This window comes from Ostrinia nubilalis, chromosome 16 (assembly GCF_963855985.1).
Source record: "Ostrinia nubilalis chromosome 16, ilOstNubi1.1, whole genome shotgun sequence".
Classification (NCBI taxonomy): Eukaryota; Metazoa; Arthropoda; class Insecta; order Lepidoptera; family Crambidae; genus Ostrinia; species Ostrinia nubilalis.
The window spans coordinates 12557967-12578918 of NC_087103.1; the positions used below are offsets into that span (position 1 = coordinate 12557967).

Consider the following 20952-nt stretch of genomic DNA (forward strand, 5'->3'; position numbering starts at 1 on the left):
ACCGTAATCCGTCTTTCCATCAGTAGGTAACTAACAGACAACCTTCAAAGTGAGACCAAAATAGGAATGAAAATGCAGATACTTCAACCCCGATCATCTAAATAGACCATTGAAAGGTAGAGTTTTGTTCTATAGAAATTACGAAATATACCAACAAATAAAGCACACCCCTTAGACCGTTCCACGTAAATTACTACTACGTTCAACTATTCTAAACTAGCCCAGTGTAGCCTCACACGAACAGCTCTACACATCCAGTAACACTTACATTATGAAGACGAACAAAACAACTGAAAATATATTATTTAACCATCCCTGTTTCCCTAAACTGCTCGCTGTGGATTCATTATCAATAATTCAGAATTATCTAAGTAATCTAAATATTATTATGAGTTACGTTGACATATCGAATACGCGGCTCGAAATTTTTTTTTAAATTACTTTAGACTGCTACAATACCCTACAAAATGGGTCGAAGTGAGGAAAACCCTCTATGAGCGAGGTTTGAAAAACCTTCGAACACACTAACTACAAATTAATTAGTAAGGATGAAGAAGGAATACTTAAGTGTGGTAGAAATGAAACACCTAATTTTGAATCTAATCTAGGTACAAATTAATAGGTTACCTAAATTTTTAAGACTAACGTCAACAATAGTGTCTTATCTAAAAGTGGTAAAGTGCCGATAAGTGAGTAAAAGACATTACAATCTGTGAAAATTTGTGAGAATACAAATCAATAGAAGAAACTTGTGTACTAGATTACCCTGTACTCTAGGATTTATTAGTGAAATTACTGTTAACATTAAATTACAGAGGTGACGTCTGCAGGCGCCTCAACTTAAGCATAAATTGAATCAGATCATTCAGTCATTATTTTTTGGGCAAGCATTCGTTTTATTTCTTATAATTATCACTGAATCTTGATGAAGGTCAAGCAAAACCCGAAACAAGACATCGTACAGTACATACATAAATAGTATTAAATGACAGTTACGAGTTTCATTGGCATTGTCCGGAACTATAAACTTTGCTGGCAGATTTGGCACACCGTTTAAAAAATCTAATAAAACAAGTTATCGAACTATCTAAGAATATCGACTTTTATAAAAATGTTTTTAATTTTACAATTGGCAGTCAATTGTGTGTCACAAATATATTCTAGTCAAATAATATCACCATCGCGACGTGACTATATATCTATTTGGCATATGATAAGTGTTCACTCCACCTTGATGACTAGACTTTATCCTAATATATCTACAATCCCTTACATAACTATTACTACTGGGAAATTATTACCATTCGTCAAATATCGATATTGTCCTTATGATTTTTACGCGAGTACGTAGTTATCAAATACTAAATTATAATTCAAATTTTTACATCACCATCTTTAATCATCTAGAATGTCCGGCTCTCATAGAGGACGTTTGCAAAAAACTATCATAATAATGTTGATGCTAATCGACGTTTGATTGAATAGTACCACTTTACAATACTTAAACATTACGAAATTGAGCTCGATTTTATTTGAAGTAAACCTTAGAGTAGTATTAACGGTATCATACGCATGTTACTCGAAACTTAATCTTCCTATCGCAAAAAACAATAAACCTCCTAAAGATAATCTGTACAATGTTTGTGCGCTCGTATCAAATAAGTTATGGGAAAGTAAAGTCCGATGGGAACATACAAAAGATGCGTTCGCTTAAAGTATAAACGTTCAATACAGCGTTCTAATTATAAAAAATAGTTGCGGCGGTCTCGGTTGTAACCGGCGGTTCACTATCGACGGACACATACTAAAGTTTCAGTTACAAAAGACGGCTTATGATGCGCGTTCGCGGTATCGTCCGGCGCACCGTGCATTGCACCACGTAAGCACTAAAGTCCTCGCCTGTCAGTTCCTCTCTGGGGCCTTACATGGATCATCCATGCCACCACATGACGATGAGCTCCCAGAACGTCTTCGGCGGCGAGTGGCCGAAGACGTAAGACGAATTTCAGAGACCCGGGTCGCCTTCTGAGCCCATTTTTAGCAGCTCGAGCTTCTTCTTGGCGATCTTCGAGTAGAGGATGTCAATGGGCTTGGTGTTGTCGTAGAAGGTCGGCGCCCTGAATATGATCAGGGCCGTCCCCAACACGCAGGCTATCGTGAACGCGAACAGGAAGATTCTGTCCAGAACCATGGCCACGTACTTCCAGTCGTCCTCCACCTTCAACAAAGGGATCAGTTATTTTTGCAGAAGTTGATATGGAGAAGGATGTAGGTAATACATAACTATTTATCATAGTCTTAATGTTACAAGATTTAAAAGCAAATAGCAGAACTTTAAAGTTCAAGTACTGTGACATATACTGGACTTTGTATTTTAAGTAATCTTTGGTCAATTTAATATGTTCGATTACCATCAGTTATGTCGGCTAAGAAATAAATAATAAATAGAACCTGTAATACCATAATTTGAAGGAAACTACAAAAAAGGTGAAGAAAAACTTATCATGATACTAGCTTTCCGCCCGCGGCTTCGCCCGCGTGGAATTTTGTCTGTCACAGAAAAACTTTATCGCGCGCGTCCCTGTTTCAAAAACCGGGATAAAAACTATCCTATGTTCTTTCCCGGGACTCAAACTATCTCTATGCCAAATTTCATCAAAATCGGTTGCGAGGTTTAAGCGGGAAAGCGTAACAGACAGACAGACAGACAGAGTTACTTTCGCATTTATAATATTATAGTTGGGATTGTAGATACCCTCATAAAATACAGAAAAGAACTTACGCTCTCAAACTTATCCTTATTCTTAACGTGCTGCGCAATGAACCTCGACCCTTCTATAGTTTTCTCCATCTCTCTCACGTAGGGTTTCTCTAGAGATGGGCTGCCATCATCCAGGTCCAGACGGCAGGGGGATCCGGGGGGTGGCGAGAAGAGCTCATCGTCACCCCCCGGGGGCGGAGGGGGCGATGGGGGCATCCCTGGTAATTCGTACTCCTCGCACCCCCACTCTTTGAATTTTCCATCCATGTCGTCACCTCCAAAGACATCGGTGATCACCTAAAAATAAAGTTGGATTAGTCATAGTCAAAATTAGATTATGTTGAAATTGAAATTGTACAATGAACACACTTTAGTCATGATGTTTGAATTGTATATCTACGAGTAAAAGTAGTAAGTATAATTTGTTGTAGGTACTGTGTTGTTTATTTACGCAAAAAATTTTTTTATGCAAGTTGTATCAAAAATATTTAAAGGCATTGTTTACTACTTGCATCGATGTTTAAGATCGCCTTTTAGACATACGAGTACACTTTAGTACACCTACCATTCATTGTATTTAAAAATACTGCCAGCTCTACTTAATTATGTTAATAGCTTCAGCAGGAAACTCCGCGTTCCAATTTAGCTTTAGAATGTGCTCTTGACTAAATAGATTCACGAGCCCGAGTTAAAAGGCCAGCCGTCCTATTCCGGAGTGCTAATGTCTGTACGTGAAATACCGTGAGATTAAAACGTCAGTTGGTGTTTCGCGGGATAGTGTATCGACGTGGCCTAAGCCGGCACACAATTAGGCCGGAGTAGAGCCTCAGCTCGGGTCTGCTGGCCGTATATCGCGCGATCCGTTCGCAGCCACCAGGGGAACATAAATAACGCGGGCTCGCGCTCGTTAAGCCTCTGGCGTTGAGTAATAAAGGAAAATCGAAATGGAATGAAATTGGGTTGGAAACGATATTTCCACGATACACACAGAACACAATGGATTTAGAATATCGCCGAAGAAACCTTCCCCAAGAGTGTCGCGGCTGACGACAATTAAAATCGTTACTGTTGGCTCGACTGTAACGCCGAATTGGTTCTGGCGGAAAATGTTTTGAACGAATTCGCGGAGAAAAGGAGCAGCTTGTTTTTTTCGCTCAAAAGGGATTTCAACAGAAGTACTTCATTTGTAAAGGCATTCACTTCTCAAGTTTAATTAAAACGCTACTCTATTGAGTGCTCAGGTAAATGATTAATGAGTTCAGGGAAGTGTGGGTGCTGTTCGGATTTTTCGTTAATGTGATTTATTAATTCAATATTTCTTACCTCGGTCGGCTTATCGTTATCGTCATCATCATCCGGCGGCTTCTCTGGCCTTTGTATACACAATATTCTGGGTAAAAAATCTATAAAGACCTTCCGCACCCACGGAGCCATGTGGTGGGTGACTGGCGACCTAAAATTTACGTTTAGCACCACGATAGTGACAACTACTGATAATGTGACTAGCATCATAGTGAACAACAAATACTTTCCCAGCAGTGGGACTGTTAAGGACGTCGGTGGGATAATTTCTGCTAATAGCAAGAAGAACACGGTAAGAGAGAGCAGGATTGAAATGCAGAGTGAGATCTTTTCACCCGAGTCCGAGGGTAGGTAGAAGACGAGAACCGAAAGGAACGAAATTCCGACGCAGGGGATGATGAGGTTGACCGTGTAGAAGAGGGTCTTTCTCCTAAGGGTTAGGTTGAAAATGATATCGGGGTATGGTTCTTCGCAGCACGAGTAGAATTTCTCGTTTCGCGTGGCGGGTACTCGCATGATGTCCCATTCGACGGAGATGTAGTACTCAGAGAGATCGATGCCCATGCCAATGTGATCCGAGTCTGGCGTTTGTTTCAGATGCCTCAAGTCCACCTGCAACAGAAATACAACGTCAAAACGAATTCCATTATCGCTCGGGTTGTAATAACTGAGGTTACAACCCTAATGTCAAACGTAATGAACCGCCATATGCTTCTGACGTGGCTCAATTCAACCGACGCGGCGACGTCATAAAGTGCCCTCGGAGTACGCGGATAATTCTGATCAAAAGGGTTTTGGCGAAATTCGTCAATTCAGTATTTTTACTCATGCGTCGTCAAGTAATATAATTTACTTGAATTTGTAAATAAATACTTTCATGTAAAAATTGCTTGACATTGCGTTCTTCATTTTAATCACTCTATTTCTTATCTTTGAGAAAACTTTGACAATACGGTAAGTATTTACTTTTCGGAAATATTTAGTAGACGAGAAACATTTAAATACAAAACTGCGATAGCCATGTGGTTACGACTTACGACTCTCGATTTATGCGATTACTTGGGAACTACGAAAATACCGAGCTATCTGTTATTAGGGAATCAAACCATCCAGTCGGTTATAAATGCCGGTTGCTATCTCGAGCTACGATCTGAGGTGTGAGCAGAAGTTTGGAATCCCTTGTGAACTTTAACACCGCGATATAAAGCACAGAATAAGTCCTGGCTTATTTATGTTGAGTTGGTAGCCTCAGATTTATTGGCTCCCTTACACCGATGAATGGTGGTGTCTCTTTCAGAGCTATCATTGTAAACTCAGGTTGAAACTTATTATCACTTCCTTTCATCGCATATATCTCATTTCCTGCATTATTTATTGCTACCCCATATTTATTTCTTGGCAGCAGAAATTGGAACCCTTTTGCGGAATTTCGATTACATTCCTTTTTTAGGCTCGGTACAACATTCTTTGTAATTCGTGTGTTTTTGTAAAAGAAATGTAGGCGCTATTACGGTCGCTGGTTCTGTGAAATCAACTATCATTCAATTGGCGGAAAGACTTTTTATTGCCTGTCTCAAATTATTTGTATTATAGCTGTGATTGTTGATTGTGGAATTTCTTTTTCGTTTTATTTATTTGTTAGAATCCTAAAAAAGGTATAGTGTTTAGAGTGGTTACTTGTTTACTTATTACTTAGATAATTTTAGTAGGATGAATAAGTCAGTAAGTTATCGACTACCTACTTCATTAAGATGTATTTAATAAGTCTTCCTTGAAGATATTCATTGATAAACAAAATTATGAAATAGTAGTTACATTAATGTGAGTCAGATCCATCACATTTCATTTCACAATCACTCAGGTAATCCAAAAGGATTAAGTTACTCATATGTTTTAAGACATGGAACTTTGCAATTTTTGAAACGCATTTTGATTCTAATGAAATTCACCATGAACCTTAAGCTCGTGCATTAAGATTATACTTCACAAGCACATTAAAATTTTAAAATCTTACCGTGTAACCATCATAGCTCCAGGACCCGAACTTCATGAAGCAGGTCTGCTCATCAAAAGGGAAGTACTCGACGTCGATCTCGCAGAAAGACTTGTAGATGGCCGGCGGCTTCCACACCACTTTGCCGTCGTGGTGGAGGATGGCCTTCGTCATTATTGTCACTTCGTAGTTACCATCCGCGCTGGAAAGAAAAATGGAGTTAGAATTTGACACAAGACTTCGCAATTTTCCCGTCACGGTCCCCCGTGGGCCCAGTAAAAATGGGCCCCGTCGACGTAAGACTCTATGCACTTACCTATAGTTATTAATTATGAGTTTATGACGAGCACTTACTGAAGTAAGTTTTTTTCGGCTCTATGACTTGCAGCAGATTTTGTGTGTCAAGAGTTCGAGACCCAGTGGCTTAAATCAATTTCAACGGAATTTGCAGTTTGAATTTCGCTACAGTTGAGTTTTTGGAAAGTTAGGCTTTCGAAAACTCAAAGTTTTTACGTATCAAACTACTATTGCCTATAGAAGTTCAGCCAGCAAGGGGAAATAAAACATAGTTCAACAAATCAGTCAAGTAAGTAGGAGGTAACTTTTGTGAGACAAATAGTTATGGGGAATCAATACTGTAATAAAATTAGTTACATCTTTTTACGATGGTGTTACACCGTCTTACTCAAACACACCCGTATAATGTTCATGATATACTTATATTATACATCCGGCTCGAAGGATCATGAACAGGTCTGTACTAGGTAGCTACAATAAAACCGTGGACTGTATGTACTATATCCTTCTATTTGGCTTTCAAACTAGTTCTATCTCTGTTCTACTACAATGTTCTACCTTTTTACAGACTTTGATAGACACATAAACCCAAGGAAATGGAAAAAATCAAATTGAACCGCGTGTTAATCGACCCTCAGTGCCATCTAGTATCACTTTGTAACAACTAAAACCCAACATATACAACAGTACTATATTTTGATACTAGAGTTACTTTATACACATATTATGTGACTTCAACAGGTATATTAAAAGGTATGGTATAAGGTATGATTCATATAAACAAAATATGTTATTATCTGTAATAGGTAGGTTTAACATAGACCGAGCTGTAACGACTACACAATAGACGTCTGTAAGCCCATGTTACTCTTCAAATGTTGTTGTAATTTGTACATTATTTTCTATAAAACAAAGGGCACTTTCCCGTGCCAAACTATCGTCCCAGCCACAGGTTTGACATACAGAGGATTATCGTGATAAACCGGTATTAGGATGCCGCAGTTAAGCCCAACCGTGGACATAAATAAAGTTAAGACAATGTACTAGGCTTAGCCGAAATAAAGGGTTCGAATTAGGTAATTGATATACACATAAGCGCTAATACTACATACGAGTAATATTAAAGACACAAAATGAGAATGGCAAGATGTTTTCTATTCCTTCACAAAATACAATTATTATGTTCGTACATTGTTAAAGTCATCAGAGTAGCTTATGGTGTACGCTGTAGTCCTGGATAAACAGATGTTGACAATATTTAGTGACTGAGTTGACTGAGTTCCTTGCGCAGCTTCTTCTCAGCACTGGCCCATTTATTGTCCCGAAGCAGTGGTAGGGTTAATACTGGGACGTGTAAAAGTGCTTTTTAAAAGCCTACTTGCATAAATAAATGAGTTTTATGAGTTTTTATGAGTTTTTTATGCAGCAATGAGAAGGAGAGGTGAGAATAGTCGCGATTTAAATTTGATAGACAAGTAGGACACACGCCAGCATTATTATTATCAGACTAAACATTTCTGGTTGCAAAATATCACATAAAATTACAAATAAATAGAATGCCACAGATTACCTTGATGTCCTGACGTCCGTAATACCCACAAAAATGCAAGTATGTATTCAGTTATTGATTAATGTGTTATCCCTTGGCCAATAACGAACCATTCGACGAAATGTTTCACTAATTACAAGTCATAATCATCAATCAGATGTAATAATAACGTTTCCTTGATTTGTACAAATATATGTAACAAAACCATTGTGACTAGATGCTGTTTACGAGTAGAGTCATAAAAGTCATTATTGTAATGAGGCTTTTAAAAAGCGCTTTTACACGCCCCATTTCAACCCTACCACTGCTTTAGGACAATAATGTGAGCCAGTGCTGAGAAAACTGTAGCTACTTATAATAGGTTGATTATAGTTCAACTCACGAAGGCGAGTGAGCTTTACTTGTGTGTGTACGTGTACATGCTAAACGATAGTGTAATGTCTATCAAAACTTTTGAAAACGAACAGTAACGAGCCACCACTTATATAAAGCTCTCACGCCTTTGTGAATTGCAACAACTATACCTATTTAATGACGTGATGACACATCAGTACAGGGCCTTAATTAAAACAAAGAGAAAATTAATTAATGTTTCCGCAGTCTTTTTAAAAGAAACAATAAACCTAAAAGTCTTATCAAAAGAAAGACAATACAGCGACAAGTCTCACATTGACATTGGAACAACTTAAGACTGTCACAAGCAACTTTGGAGCATTCCTGAAAATGGCGCCATAAAATAGGTCACCTTCCATTAACGTAACGCCGTAACATTAAAAATAAAGTTGGCAGCGAATTTCCGAGAGCTTTTAAGGGTCACAGGTGCATAAAACCGCGTCTGCTTAAATTTGAAAATATTACAGCAAGCCATGGACTAAAGGCTAATCTTAATAATATGTTGGTGTTGCGCATTACATTTACAACTTTAGTTAAAGAGGTGAAAGGGTTAAAATGTAGGTAAGAGTTTATTTGGGAATATTCGTTTAAATTGCCCATATGAAAAGGATAATTGAGATTCATTTCAGTTTAACTGTCTTATACATGAAACTCGTTTCAGTCATTAATTTTTCAATGTTCTCGTACCTTTGGACTCTACATTTAAAAACCTCGTAAGTGACGTCAATTTTATTGTAAATTAAATTTAAACTTTTTTAACCCTTTCATACCACGTTCGTTGTTTTTACACAGTTGAAAATTATTGACTGAAAATTTTATTCTGAAGAAAACCTACAGGAAATTACATCCCACTTATTCCTAACAGAATTTCCATTAGAAAATTGTTTGCTGACCCAATGAAACAGGGCAGACATAGACCCCTTTGACGCTAGAGACCTCACAGACGAGCGAAATTATTATGGCGACTGTTAGCGACTTAGGCGACTGTCGGCGAGAGTCTCTGAATCGCGCCTTTCTCTGTCTTGACGTCATGTTGACACTCTGACTATACGTGACTGAGAGGGCGTAGCTACTGGCCCGTCTCTGAGAGTCATCGGTGACTGTCAGCGACCATCAGCAGTATTCGCGATGCGTCGACAACGGTCGTCTAATTTCAATATTTATGTTGCCTGCGATTATCGACGACTGTCAACGACTTAAGTTGCAAGCAGTCGCAGCAATAATGTCGCTCGTCTGCGAGCTCCCTTAGCCTCCGCACACCTTGATGCTATTTAGATTAAACGCAACACTTATCGTGTCTTCCGCTTGGCCACCCCTAAGCGCACATTCCACTCCCCTAACCCCACTCAAACATCCACCTAAACACCACCGGATAAGCCACACTTTCCATCAACAAACCACCACGCTAATGCATATAAATGTGGTGAACTACTGATAACACTGACGCTGCTGGTGTTGGTTAAAAATGAACGTGACTCATGAAGGTGGATGACATTAAAATTTGCAGGTTAATGCTGTGCAGTTAAGTGAATGGTGGACTTCTTGGCAACTATTCTGTATGTTGGTTTTTTAAGTAGGTGTTTTATTTTAAATATACTAGCTAAAACATGCTTGCATGTATTGCACTTTAGCGGTTCAACATCATTATCATGATTTCAGCCGCAGGACATCCACTGCTGAACATGGGTCTCTCCCAATGATTTTCTTATTGTCCAATTGGTAGCGGTTTACATCCAGTGCTTTTCTGCTACCTTCATGAGATCGTCGGTAACTTTATTATTTCGAAAAATGAAATAAGTAGTATTATTTTCAGGTGAAAAGCGTATTTGAAAACATAACCTGAATAAGTCTCCGACTACAAGATTTTCAAATAATCTTAAAAAAGTCACTGGATTCTCGCAAAGGAACCATTTAATTTTTTTTTCTCCACACTACACTACTGTTTTTATTCGTTTTAAAATGTCAAGTCAAACGATTGCTGGAAATTACCTACTCAAGAAAAGCTATGTATAGAACTTTCAAACTTAATAGCAATTATGTTACTTAAGTTGGAATATTCGCGTCTAATTCTGAGCGCAATTTAGAGAATAAAAACTAAAGCAAAAATGCTTCAGATGACTGCAAAAAAATTAAGATTACACAATTGTTTTACAGTGTACTGTCAGCAGATGGCAGGCGGTATACAGGCTGATCCTTTAGAATTTTTGTAATGAAGTACAGTATTTGTTTGTAATAAGGAGGTGTTTACGTTTAAAATCTTGTTTTTGTACATGTCATTTCAAGTCCTAATCAGACAGTCTGATTTTTAAGGGATATGGGTTAAAATCAAGTTTGATAGAAATCTGTTTTGTTGAATTTGACAAAGATTAAATAAAAATCATCAAATTGTCTGATCATTACAGCTCTATTGCAGGAGCATATACCTCTCTACTTTATCAGAGGATTTGAGGATACAGATCCTGTTTAATTATTTTATTATTTTCTCCTTTCGAATATAGTAAACAAACTCTATTAAGTTAAAACTCATCATAACTAAACCTAACTTTGAGGTTCAAACAAATTCCCACACACCCTGTATACAGCGAGCAGGTATAACAACTGCAGAACTGGTCTCAACAACTGAACCGGTGGGATTGTAATTAGAAAGCTCCACGCTACGGTTATGGCTCGAATAGTAAAGCAGTTTTGAACAAAATGAATATTAGAGCAGTCAAAAAGGATTCTAAATAACACAGCTTAGGTTGCAGAAACAGCTGGGTTTTGCATGTCATTGGATTCTGCTTCTATAAACACTATCATCTACATTAAAACCTGATTTGATAACACTAATAGCATTTTACACCACCCAGAAGGTGGACCGACGACCTCATAAAGGCGCTGGATGAAAACCGCTATCAACCGGGTGATGTGGAAATAATTTTTGGGGGCCTATCTTCAGCAGTGGACGTCCTATGTCTGAAATTAATGATGATGATTAAGAACAGTTCTTCTCTATGATTTTCAAGATAATAGTATACTCATCATCATTTTTCATATAAAATCAATCCAGTTTTACCATGTGAAAATACGTGAACGTAAATATTAGCGTTTTAGTGATCCCTTTCATTGATAAATTGGCTGAGAGAGAGAGCAGGATCAAATTTACCAAATTGGTCTATTATGAGAGCGGATCCGATCATTAAATCTTGTGTGAGACAATTAATTTGTTATTGAGCGATCATCAGACACCTAGCATGTAATTATACCAAACCAACAGACATAACCAGCTGTTAACATAATTGGATTTGGAATAATAAGGTTGTGATTATGTTAAAAACTATGACACTATATGGGTTATCTTTTAAGTATGGATAAAACAAAAAAAAATGATTCTACAGCTCAAATGCAACAATTTTCCTCAAGAGAAAGCTAGAAGTTCGTATCTTAAAAAAATCCATACAAATTATCATCATCTATAATTATTATCAGCTAATTATAGTAATATTTTTTTAAGAATTTCGGTATTTTTTCTGTATGAAAGTTTTTGCATTTGAGCAGTAGAATCAATATTTTTTGTGTGATCCATACTTAAAAAGACACCCCGTATGTAAACACTATTCCTTGGTTCACCTAATAAATGCTTCTGCATATCTTTTCTTACAACATCAACCTCAATATCAACTAATTCACCTCGACATTCCCACAAAACCCGACTGTCAGATGCAATAAAAAACAAATGTGTCGACGAAATTCAGTGGCCTTTCCGAAGCAGTCCTATTGATTTATCTTTTGACTTGGAGCCAAAAGTGTAATGACCGAACGTAATATAGGCTTCCTTAGATTGAATCTGGTGTTTCCATAAAGGATAAGCCACACAAGATGCGGTCTGCGATCTCAAAATGAACGCAGACCGCATTGTGTTTGAACAACATTGTCGGTCAGGCAACGGTCCGGGCAAGACAATCTGTCAGCGGTCGTGCTTTGCGTTCTTTGTTCATGCCCGTACGGTCAGATGGCCACAAAGGGGACCGACGACCTCATAAAGGTAGCAGGAAGGCGCTGGATGCAGGCCGCTACCGGCCGGCCTTTGTGGAAATCATTGGGGGAGGCCTATATTCAGCATTGGACGTCCTATGGCTGAAATGATAACGATGATGTACGGTCAGATCGCATCAATACAAAATGTATAGAGACCGAGAATTTCGTTCATAGATTATGCGGGCTTGCGTTCACTTTGACCTGACCGCAGATCGCAACCAGTGTGGCAAGTCCTTAAGACGTACGGCTAGAATTCCCAAGTTTTAACCCAACTAAGAACTTCTTAACAGTTGAATGCTCTAAGCGAAAATGGGGATTTTAAGTCGTTACGAACAAAAAATGAGAGAAATTAAAATTGCTTTCATTTACAGTGTTCTTTGTAGATTCTTTGGGCTGATGTATTGTTTCGTAGAATGGGGTGGAATGAGATCTGGCTAGCTTTGTAAGTATTGTAGATGATTAAATCTGTGCTGGTAATATAATGCTTAAAACTTCTGATTATCTTTGACACTTGAATTATTATACATTGGCAGGGATAGTTTCATTTCAAGGTAGGAAGTTTGTTTCAAATACTGTTCCATACTGTCTGTTTACCAAGCTGGCAAGTACCTACCTCATTGCCTAAAATTCATTGCTTGCATATACGTATACTGAATATAATTAATGTCAGAAATATTATTACAGTTAAACAGAACAAATAGAAGAATAGTGGAAAAATATACCTGCGGCTACGACATTAATAAAATTGTAAAAAAAAACTCGTAATCTGTTATTACATACTGTCAAGCCTACTGCAAAAACATCAATGCCTAAAATTGTAACAAAACGCAACCAAGCACTCCCACAAATCAGCCCGCCATATAAAAACGCCGTAACTCTTCCCATTGTATCCAAACGAATGCATAAACCCCACAAAATAAACCTTGATTCAAAACAAAGTGACGTAACCCTCCCCATCTTAACTCTGCGATCTCATTCTTGTATCAGTCGCGGTTAACTTCCTACTAAACTCGTCTGCTTGTCGCGATAATGCAGAATAATAGCCTCCCCAGAATGAGGATGGCCTCGAAGAAGGACTTTATATATCCTAATAGAAGGACCTTTATACAGGGTGGAATTTTGTAATGCCACCTGGAGGGAAAGTACTCTTATTACTGTAGATAGAAAATTTTACTGAAAGAAAACATTCCTGTATTTTTGAAAAGAAAGAGAACTGCATTCAAAGAATTTCGATTTTTTTTTCGAAAATTCACTACCATACGAGTACCATACAATTTTCTGTCACATTATTAAAATAATTTAAGATTTCATGCTTTTCCTTTCATTTGATTTATCAAGTTTGTTAAAGAGATTTCATCCTTATGCTTAACCCTAACGATCGATGTATTTTAATACAGTTCGATTCCCGGGTGTGGCAAGAAAATTTTAGGAATTCTTTGAATGCAGTTCTATTTCTTTTCAAAAATAAAGGAATGTTTTGTTTGAGAATTTTTTTCTATCTACAATATTAAGAGTACTTTCCCTCCAGGAGGCATTACAAAATTTCACCCTGTATATGTGCAAAGAGAGGTCAAATTCATTGAAAGGAACGGCGCAAGTTGTGACGGGCAGACTTAAATTGATTCCGCGGTAAACAGTGTTGGAGTGAGATTTATACGGGGTTTTCGTCGCTGATTGGGAAATGTGGGGCTTTAAAGAAAGAGACGAAAAGTCTGATTAGAGTTGGCCACTTGTTTTTGGTGAACTTAAAACTTGAGTAGGGAGACCGAGAAAGTTGTAACAGAGAAAAGTTGAGACATTGACGATTTTTTGGAACTTATTAACTACTAGCGAGCTCGTAACAGTGCGCGCTTTTCAGTTCAAGTCTCGAGCTAATAAATACGCGCTGTTGCGAGCTCGCTGACAGTTAATAGGTTTCCAAAAATGGACAATCTCACAACACTCTCCTCAGTCTCCCCTAAGCTTAAAGTTACTCGTAGTGACAATTTACTACAAAGCAATTTAGAAGGAAATCATTACAGCTGCCTAGGATTTTCCACTCCTACTAAATATTAGCTTCATGATAAAGATTTTGGTGATTGATGGAGAAAATACAAACATTCATCATTAATTTTCTTCCAATTTCAGATATTTTCCGATACATACAAACCCTTGGAAATCCTAATCTCACCAAATAGTTAGCTTTTAAACCATTGTCAAGGAAAAATCCTATGCTTGAAGTACCAAGTAAAAAGGAAATTTCTTCTTGCATCATGATGTACAATTTTACGAACATTGCTGCTATTTTTGCATTTTTTATTGCTAGTAGAGAAAAAGAAATATAAAATTGGACTTACTTATTGTAAAGCACGATGTCTGGCAGCCAAATGTGTTCTGAGGGTACGTGCAGCGTCTCCACACCACCGTAGTCGTCTGGGTTCCACTTCAGCTTGTAGTCATTCCATTCCTGTAACAAATAATAACTATCTTAGTATCTGTCATACTAACTATCACACACCTCAACAAATAGACATCATTTGCCATAATCTTAGATCTCGTTTCATCCACGAAGATGCGCCCCACCAATTTTTGGTCGAGGGAAGCGCGAGGTGCGGTGGGTTTGATCCGAGCAATCCGAGCGTCATTATTGTAGTGTGTGTGTGCACTCATGGACAATTTAACGTGTACCAAACATTTAAACATTAGCGGAAGAATGGTGGGGCGCGTCTTTGTGGATGAAACGATCTATAAATAATTATGCCCTACACAAATACGTTAATATCTTTAACTTTGCCTAATTCAGTAACACATTGTTGGATCCTCCTATTGAGCAACAGATTGTGCTTATGCTAGGAAGCAGCGCTCTTCCATATGATAGCAAGATTAATAGTTAGATAGGCAAAATCCTATAAATATCCTTATTTAAGTCTCGCCGCTGCCTTGATAGTTATTTAATTAAAATTGTGCATCGTGACCTGAACTAACTTCAAATAAAATGCGCTCGTAAATAATGACATCATTTAACACGTAACTGTTTACCATGAGTTTACGTTAGGTGTGCTCGCTAGCGACTGCGTAAAAAATTACATTAAATGTTTGACAAATTGTAATAGCGGCTAATTTCAAGAACTAAATCTTCATAGAATTTTTGACGCACTCGCTAGCGAACACACCTAACGTAAACTCTTGGTAAGCACATGGGTCTCATTATACGATATGACTTAGTTTCTCGAATACAACCATCACTAGATCTGCTCCTTTTGCTTGCTCGCAATCGACTAATTAAAGTTATCAAGTTCAACACAGTCTGAGTCTCACTGTACCAGAAGTGTTAAAGGCTTAGAAGACAGTGCAATATCTGTAAATACTCGTATGTAACTAACTCTTAAAGAAAACACTCTTAAAGGTTTATACGGTGGAAAATGCATTCATGAATATAAACAACTTTCATAATAAGGTCAACATATAAATTATGTAAAAGTTTACATAATATTCCATACATTATTGTTAAGAGTTGGCAGATTTTTCATTTTATAGCAAAAGTTGGTATCTTATGCGCGTATTTCCTTCTTACATATTACAGGCAATAAAATGAAGTCCCACCAAATTGATATAAGCAGGTTAGTATGGTACGGGTAAGTTAGGAGATAACTCAATGCCTTGTGTCTAAAAAGATATTCATGTGGACAATCATCGCAATGCATTTGACTATGCAGTCGGTATCCTTTTTCTAGTTAAACACACCTACACTAGAATGGTAGTAGAATTGAATCTTACTGAGGGTAACTTATGGCCTAATGAGAATTACGAAAGAACGAAAAAGAGGTTGACCAAGGTGACTGAGTTTCTTGCGCCACTTCTTCTTAGCACCAGCCCAGTGGTGGTAGGGCAAGCTATATTTGGGACGTGTATAAGCGCCCTGGAATGGGCCTAAGTGCTGATTAAGAGATTTGATAACCGCCTCTGTGGTCTAGTGGTAAGACCACCTGCTTCAGACGCAGAGGTCCCGGGTTCGATTCCCAGTGGGGGCAGATTTTTCTGTTCGGTTTGGTTGGTGGTAGGGCTTGTTCTAAGTCCGCCTGGCTAGCTACCACCATCTTACCTAAGTCTGTCACCATAACAACAATGTTAACAGCATTATTGTGTTCCGGCAGTTATAGGTAAGATAGCCAGTTCCTCCGTGGTTGAGGATTCCGGGTGAAGCTCGCTTCCACCTTCGGCCTGATCGTCACTTACCATCAGGTGAGATACAGGCCAAGAGCTTCCTTGTTGTGGATAATATAAAAAAAATTATTCGATCAAAATAAGCAAAAACAAAAGAAGTCTAAATAAAAATGGTGAATTCAAAAAATCTCTCATTTACAACTCACGTAATGTACTGTAATAAAAAACCATATCCAATTACACAGCAATTATCCGAATAACTTTTAGGCACCGTAATATCGTTAAACGTAATGCCCTATCCAAGAGACGTTAGGCGTTCCTTCGCTAATTTTAGGAGCATCCCAGGATGACTTTGGGAAAGTGTTAATTCATACCTATGTCTTCCATAAACGCACATTAATTACCTTATAATGATTCATAAACCCAGACCCATTCCAGTGAGATATCGTAAAATAAACACACCCGTTACTTGCGTGTGTTATTCTAATACAAGCCAGAATAAACCCTGTTTCAATGCGCGAAGACGCACTTTGGGAGGCGTTTTTATGTAGTTTTGTGATTGCAGCAAGATAAAATGTAAGGGTGAAATTAGGAAACCAATTAACAGAGATAACATTGAGAAAGACGTGTTATATGTATGTAATGAAAATAATACCTTTAAAAACGCGCGTAGGGTTGTTAAAGTTTCAGAGATAACATTTTTAATTTTTTTATTTCCATGTCGACTAGAATTGCTTGTCACGGTCTAGGTTTACCTTATCTCTTAGATATCTCAAAAATGGCTGCCCGAATAACTATTATAGATCAAGCGCTTTAGTAAGTCAGCGCCTGAGATATGGGAGTGGCATGGGAGGGTGTTTTTAAGACGTCAAATGTCATCGAGACCACAGATTTTGAAAGAAAGCAAGAAAGAAACATTTATTGCCATGGACATCACAAAAGACAAAAGAGGCAAATAAAAAAAAAGCAAATAAGACAGAGGTGACATAAAACATACAATGAAAGAGCAAGTAAACTAAGCAGTGCCACCCTGACCAGGCCTGTTCATCTCCGCGAGTTAACATCGAAAACAAAACACGTACGATGACCCACCTACAGGATACTATTCGACAAGGCCTCACATACGAGCGAACATTGACTCACGCACGCGTATTCTTGTGTATGATGGAAGAAAATAAAGAAAATGGTGTACTAAATACTGTGCAGTATTTAACTGCCTAAATAATAATAAAAACACAGAATGTACTTTTTTAAGTTGCCTCAAGACACTGAGAGGTAAATAAGTAGTTAATATTATTCATGATAATTCATGCTAAATCATGTATTTCCTCCGCCATTTTCCGCAGTTTGGCACCTCACGTCACATAATTTTACCGAAGTCAGCCCTATAGCTTCGGCGCAGTGCCGATCACTGACGTTTGTCAACAAAATGGTGCTTGAATCTTGAGACAGGCTAAATTACACCATATTGTTAATGACATTGAGCATACATTTTTTTAAATACCTTCGCGAAGTAAAACTTCTGTACGTAGTACTTATTATTATTCTGTGCCCTGACGCACAGCGATGGGACCCCACTCAGCATATGCCGTGGCCCCCGGTGAGGGAGGCCACAACACTGGTTTTCAGTGTACCCAGATTTGTATACTCTATCACGTAATAATTTTGTCAATGTCACCCATCCCCTACCGCGCTCATACCTCAGGCACTGGCTGAATTATCGGCTAGACCTATACGGGACTATTCCCACCTCTCGTTCCCACCACTGCAACTCCTGTGTAGCCAGGATCTACAGCTTGACCGCCACAAAAACCCAACCAATGAAGGTCAAGTTTGTCCCGGGGGAAAGTTAAACTGTCATTGGACCCGCAACGAAATGAATCAGAAGAACATAGGAGGAGTTCGAAATTAAGGCTAGACCTATAGTAAAATTGACTCACTTTCTGCAATTCATGACGTAAAATTGCAGGTACGTGGATATAAAAATATTTAAAGCTTTATTGCTAACGGACAGACATAAAGTACTGCCCGTACTATTCAATGCCATAATTGAGATAAGTTTTTCTAGACTAGATGGTGCAGTGTAAAATATGTAACATATTTATTTATTCCTGAGGCTAGTGGTATCTTTTATCAAAGATTAAATACCACCGAATTATTCCCAGTATCTAAAGCTAACCAAAGTAAGTCAACAAAACCAACCCTGAAAAGAAACTTGGCGCCGACTCTTGGCAAGCGTCATGTAGAAACTCAATTATTATTTTGGCTTGGCGAATACTTTGTTCGTGAATTACTGTAGCCATAACTCAATTTAAAATCGTCTACGTACAACTTCGGGAAGGTTGCGTTTTGTTTAATGAGAGTTGATTGGATCGCAGGTGTGAAGTTTAATGAGTTTACGACAGCACGTCAAAGTGTACGAATTCAATGTGGTGCAGTAGTTGTAAAGAAAAAGGACGAAGCACACTTATCAATCTGACGGCCGATGGGGCAGCAAGGTTCTGGAATGGAGGCCACGTACCGGAAAACGCAGCGTGGGACGTCCACCTACAAGGTGGACCGACGACATCGTAAAGGTAGCAGGGAAGCGCTGGACGCAGGCCGCTACCAATTGATCAAATTGGGGAAGGCCTATGTTCAGCAGGGGACGTCCTATGAAATGATGATAATGATGACACTTATCAATCCCGGAACAGATCGTAACAATCAACTTGGTGCGGCCATTATTCTTTGTATGAAACTCCGTACTGCTACGTAACGTAAACGCCTCACCTCGCGGCGAAGGCGATACTGTGGCGATACGGTGTTGATCCATTTCCGGGTTAATAAGAATACCATGACCTTTACGCCCGTATTCACAAACATTACTATGAGGTCTCACAGTGCGCGTGGACGCATAGGGTGACACACGAACCAATCACAGAGCTCTTTCAACGCTGTGCGTTCGATTTCAAGCATCGTTTGTGAATACGGGCGTTAGATGCTTATTAAACAAGCTACCAGGAAGAGTTGAGGTACTGTTCCATCAACCGTTTATTGACGTAATCGATTCACATCACTCGACCAATTTCTCGCCGAAACCAATGAAAATCGCGGCTTTCGAACTCACTCGTAAAAGATTTTATAACTTCGGCTTTTCATCTAACTTACGGTCCCGACAGTGGCGGACTTGAATCGTCCTCGGAACATAATAAGGCCCCGCAATTTCCCGTGGCCCGACTGAGTCAACAACTGCCCATCCCCCAAAACGGCCACTTTGTCAGCCTTAAATGGGGGTTAAAATCGAAAAACGTAACCGTTCCGATTTTACGTTTTATTATTTTAGATTGACGACCGAGATATCGGTGCGGATATGATTAATTGTGAAATAAAATTTAATTGGACTAGAACAATGGTCCTCTTAGAGACTGAAACGACGCTGAAAATCGTTCGTTTTCAAGTATAGATAAGGTTGGTTAGATCCAATATTTATACCGGCAATTAGAGGTCAAAGATTGTTTTGTGATAATGATGATGGTGAGCATAAGCATTTATTTACTTGGAGTCATGGATGTTTTTAGCGGGTATATTATAAAAAAAAACGAATTTTACATGACAAGGATTTTTTTAAGTCAATGTATAGTTACTCCGTGATAATAGCGCTTGCAACAGTGCTGAAAAAAATAAATAAATATTTTTTTATTAAATAAATCTTTATTATTTCTTCACAAGTAAATATCGGAGGCTCGTAAATAAGGTCAAGTATCTGTCATGACAATGTAGCAATCCCGTTTATAATTATTCTAATGTTAGTAAACATGAAATAAAACCTCACTTAACACCAGGTGCAATTACGGTCAAATACCTACCTTGTCTAGCATAAAAAAAAGTATACAAAAAAACGCTTCCTATTTTTTTTTTTAGTTAGTCTAAACTAACCACCTGCAATGTGGACCCCAATAATTTTATTTCCAAAGTTCCATAATAGTAGGCCACTATACGAAATACCCCCATAAAATATTATTAAGCTCTCGCCCCATCCTAATGTGCCGCGTTAAAACGATAAAAAAGTTCGTATCGTAAAAAGGTAATAGTTGACAATCCTTTTTTTCTGTTTTTAACTTTTAAAAGTTAAGCTTTACTTTAGTTGATATTGTCTTTTCTGTTATTGCTTCTATAATTATTATTATTGTTCTATAAATAGAATAGTATTAAGGCTGAAATTTGAAGCTGAATTAGTTTAAGCCATGGAATACTTTTATTGGAAAAGAATGAAAACATGGTATTAGGTAAAATTAGAGAGCTCAACTATCGAGTTATTGAATAGTAGCGTCAAAATTAAATAAGCTACTTAGTTAAAAAAAACACTCTAAAATGTCTTTCGTTAAGAATTTGAAAGCTATCAAATATACATTCTCTGTTAGAAATGATATTTTATAGCCTAAAAGAAGTAAAAATAAGCAAAAAATAAATGAAATTACGAAATCGTCATATCTTTGCACAGTCAATTGATTGCGA

General features: G+C 38.0%; 1 protein-coding gene across 1 annotated transcript in view; it reads right to left on the reverse strand.

Moving 5' to 3' along the window:
• LOC135079447 (acetylcholine receptor subunit alpha-like 1) overlaps positions 1-20952 on the reverse strand; it is an 83889-nt gene continuing 62937 nt past the window's right edge. Inside the window, exons 3-7 of the mRNA XM_063974111.1 lie at positions 14649-14758; positions 6078-6258; positions 4085-4675; positions 2783-3058; positions 1-2218 (exon numbers count right to left, since the gene is read on the reverse strand). Coding sequence (XP_063830181.1) covers positions 2006-2218; positions 2783-3058; positions 4085-4675; positions 6078-6258; positions 14649-14758 — 1371 coding nt within the window. The 3' untranslated portion in view covers positions 1-2005. The remainder of the gene's footprint in view (positions 2219-2782; positions 3059-4084; positions 4676-6077; positions 6259-14648; positions 14759-20952) is intronic.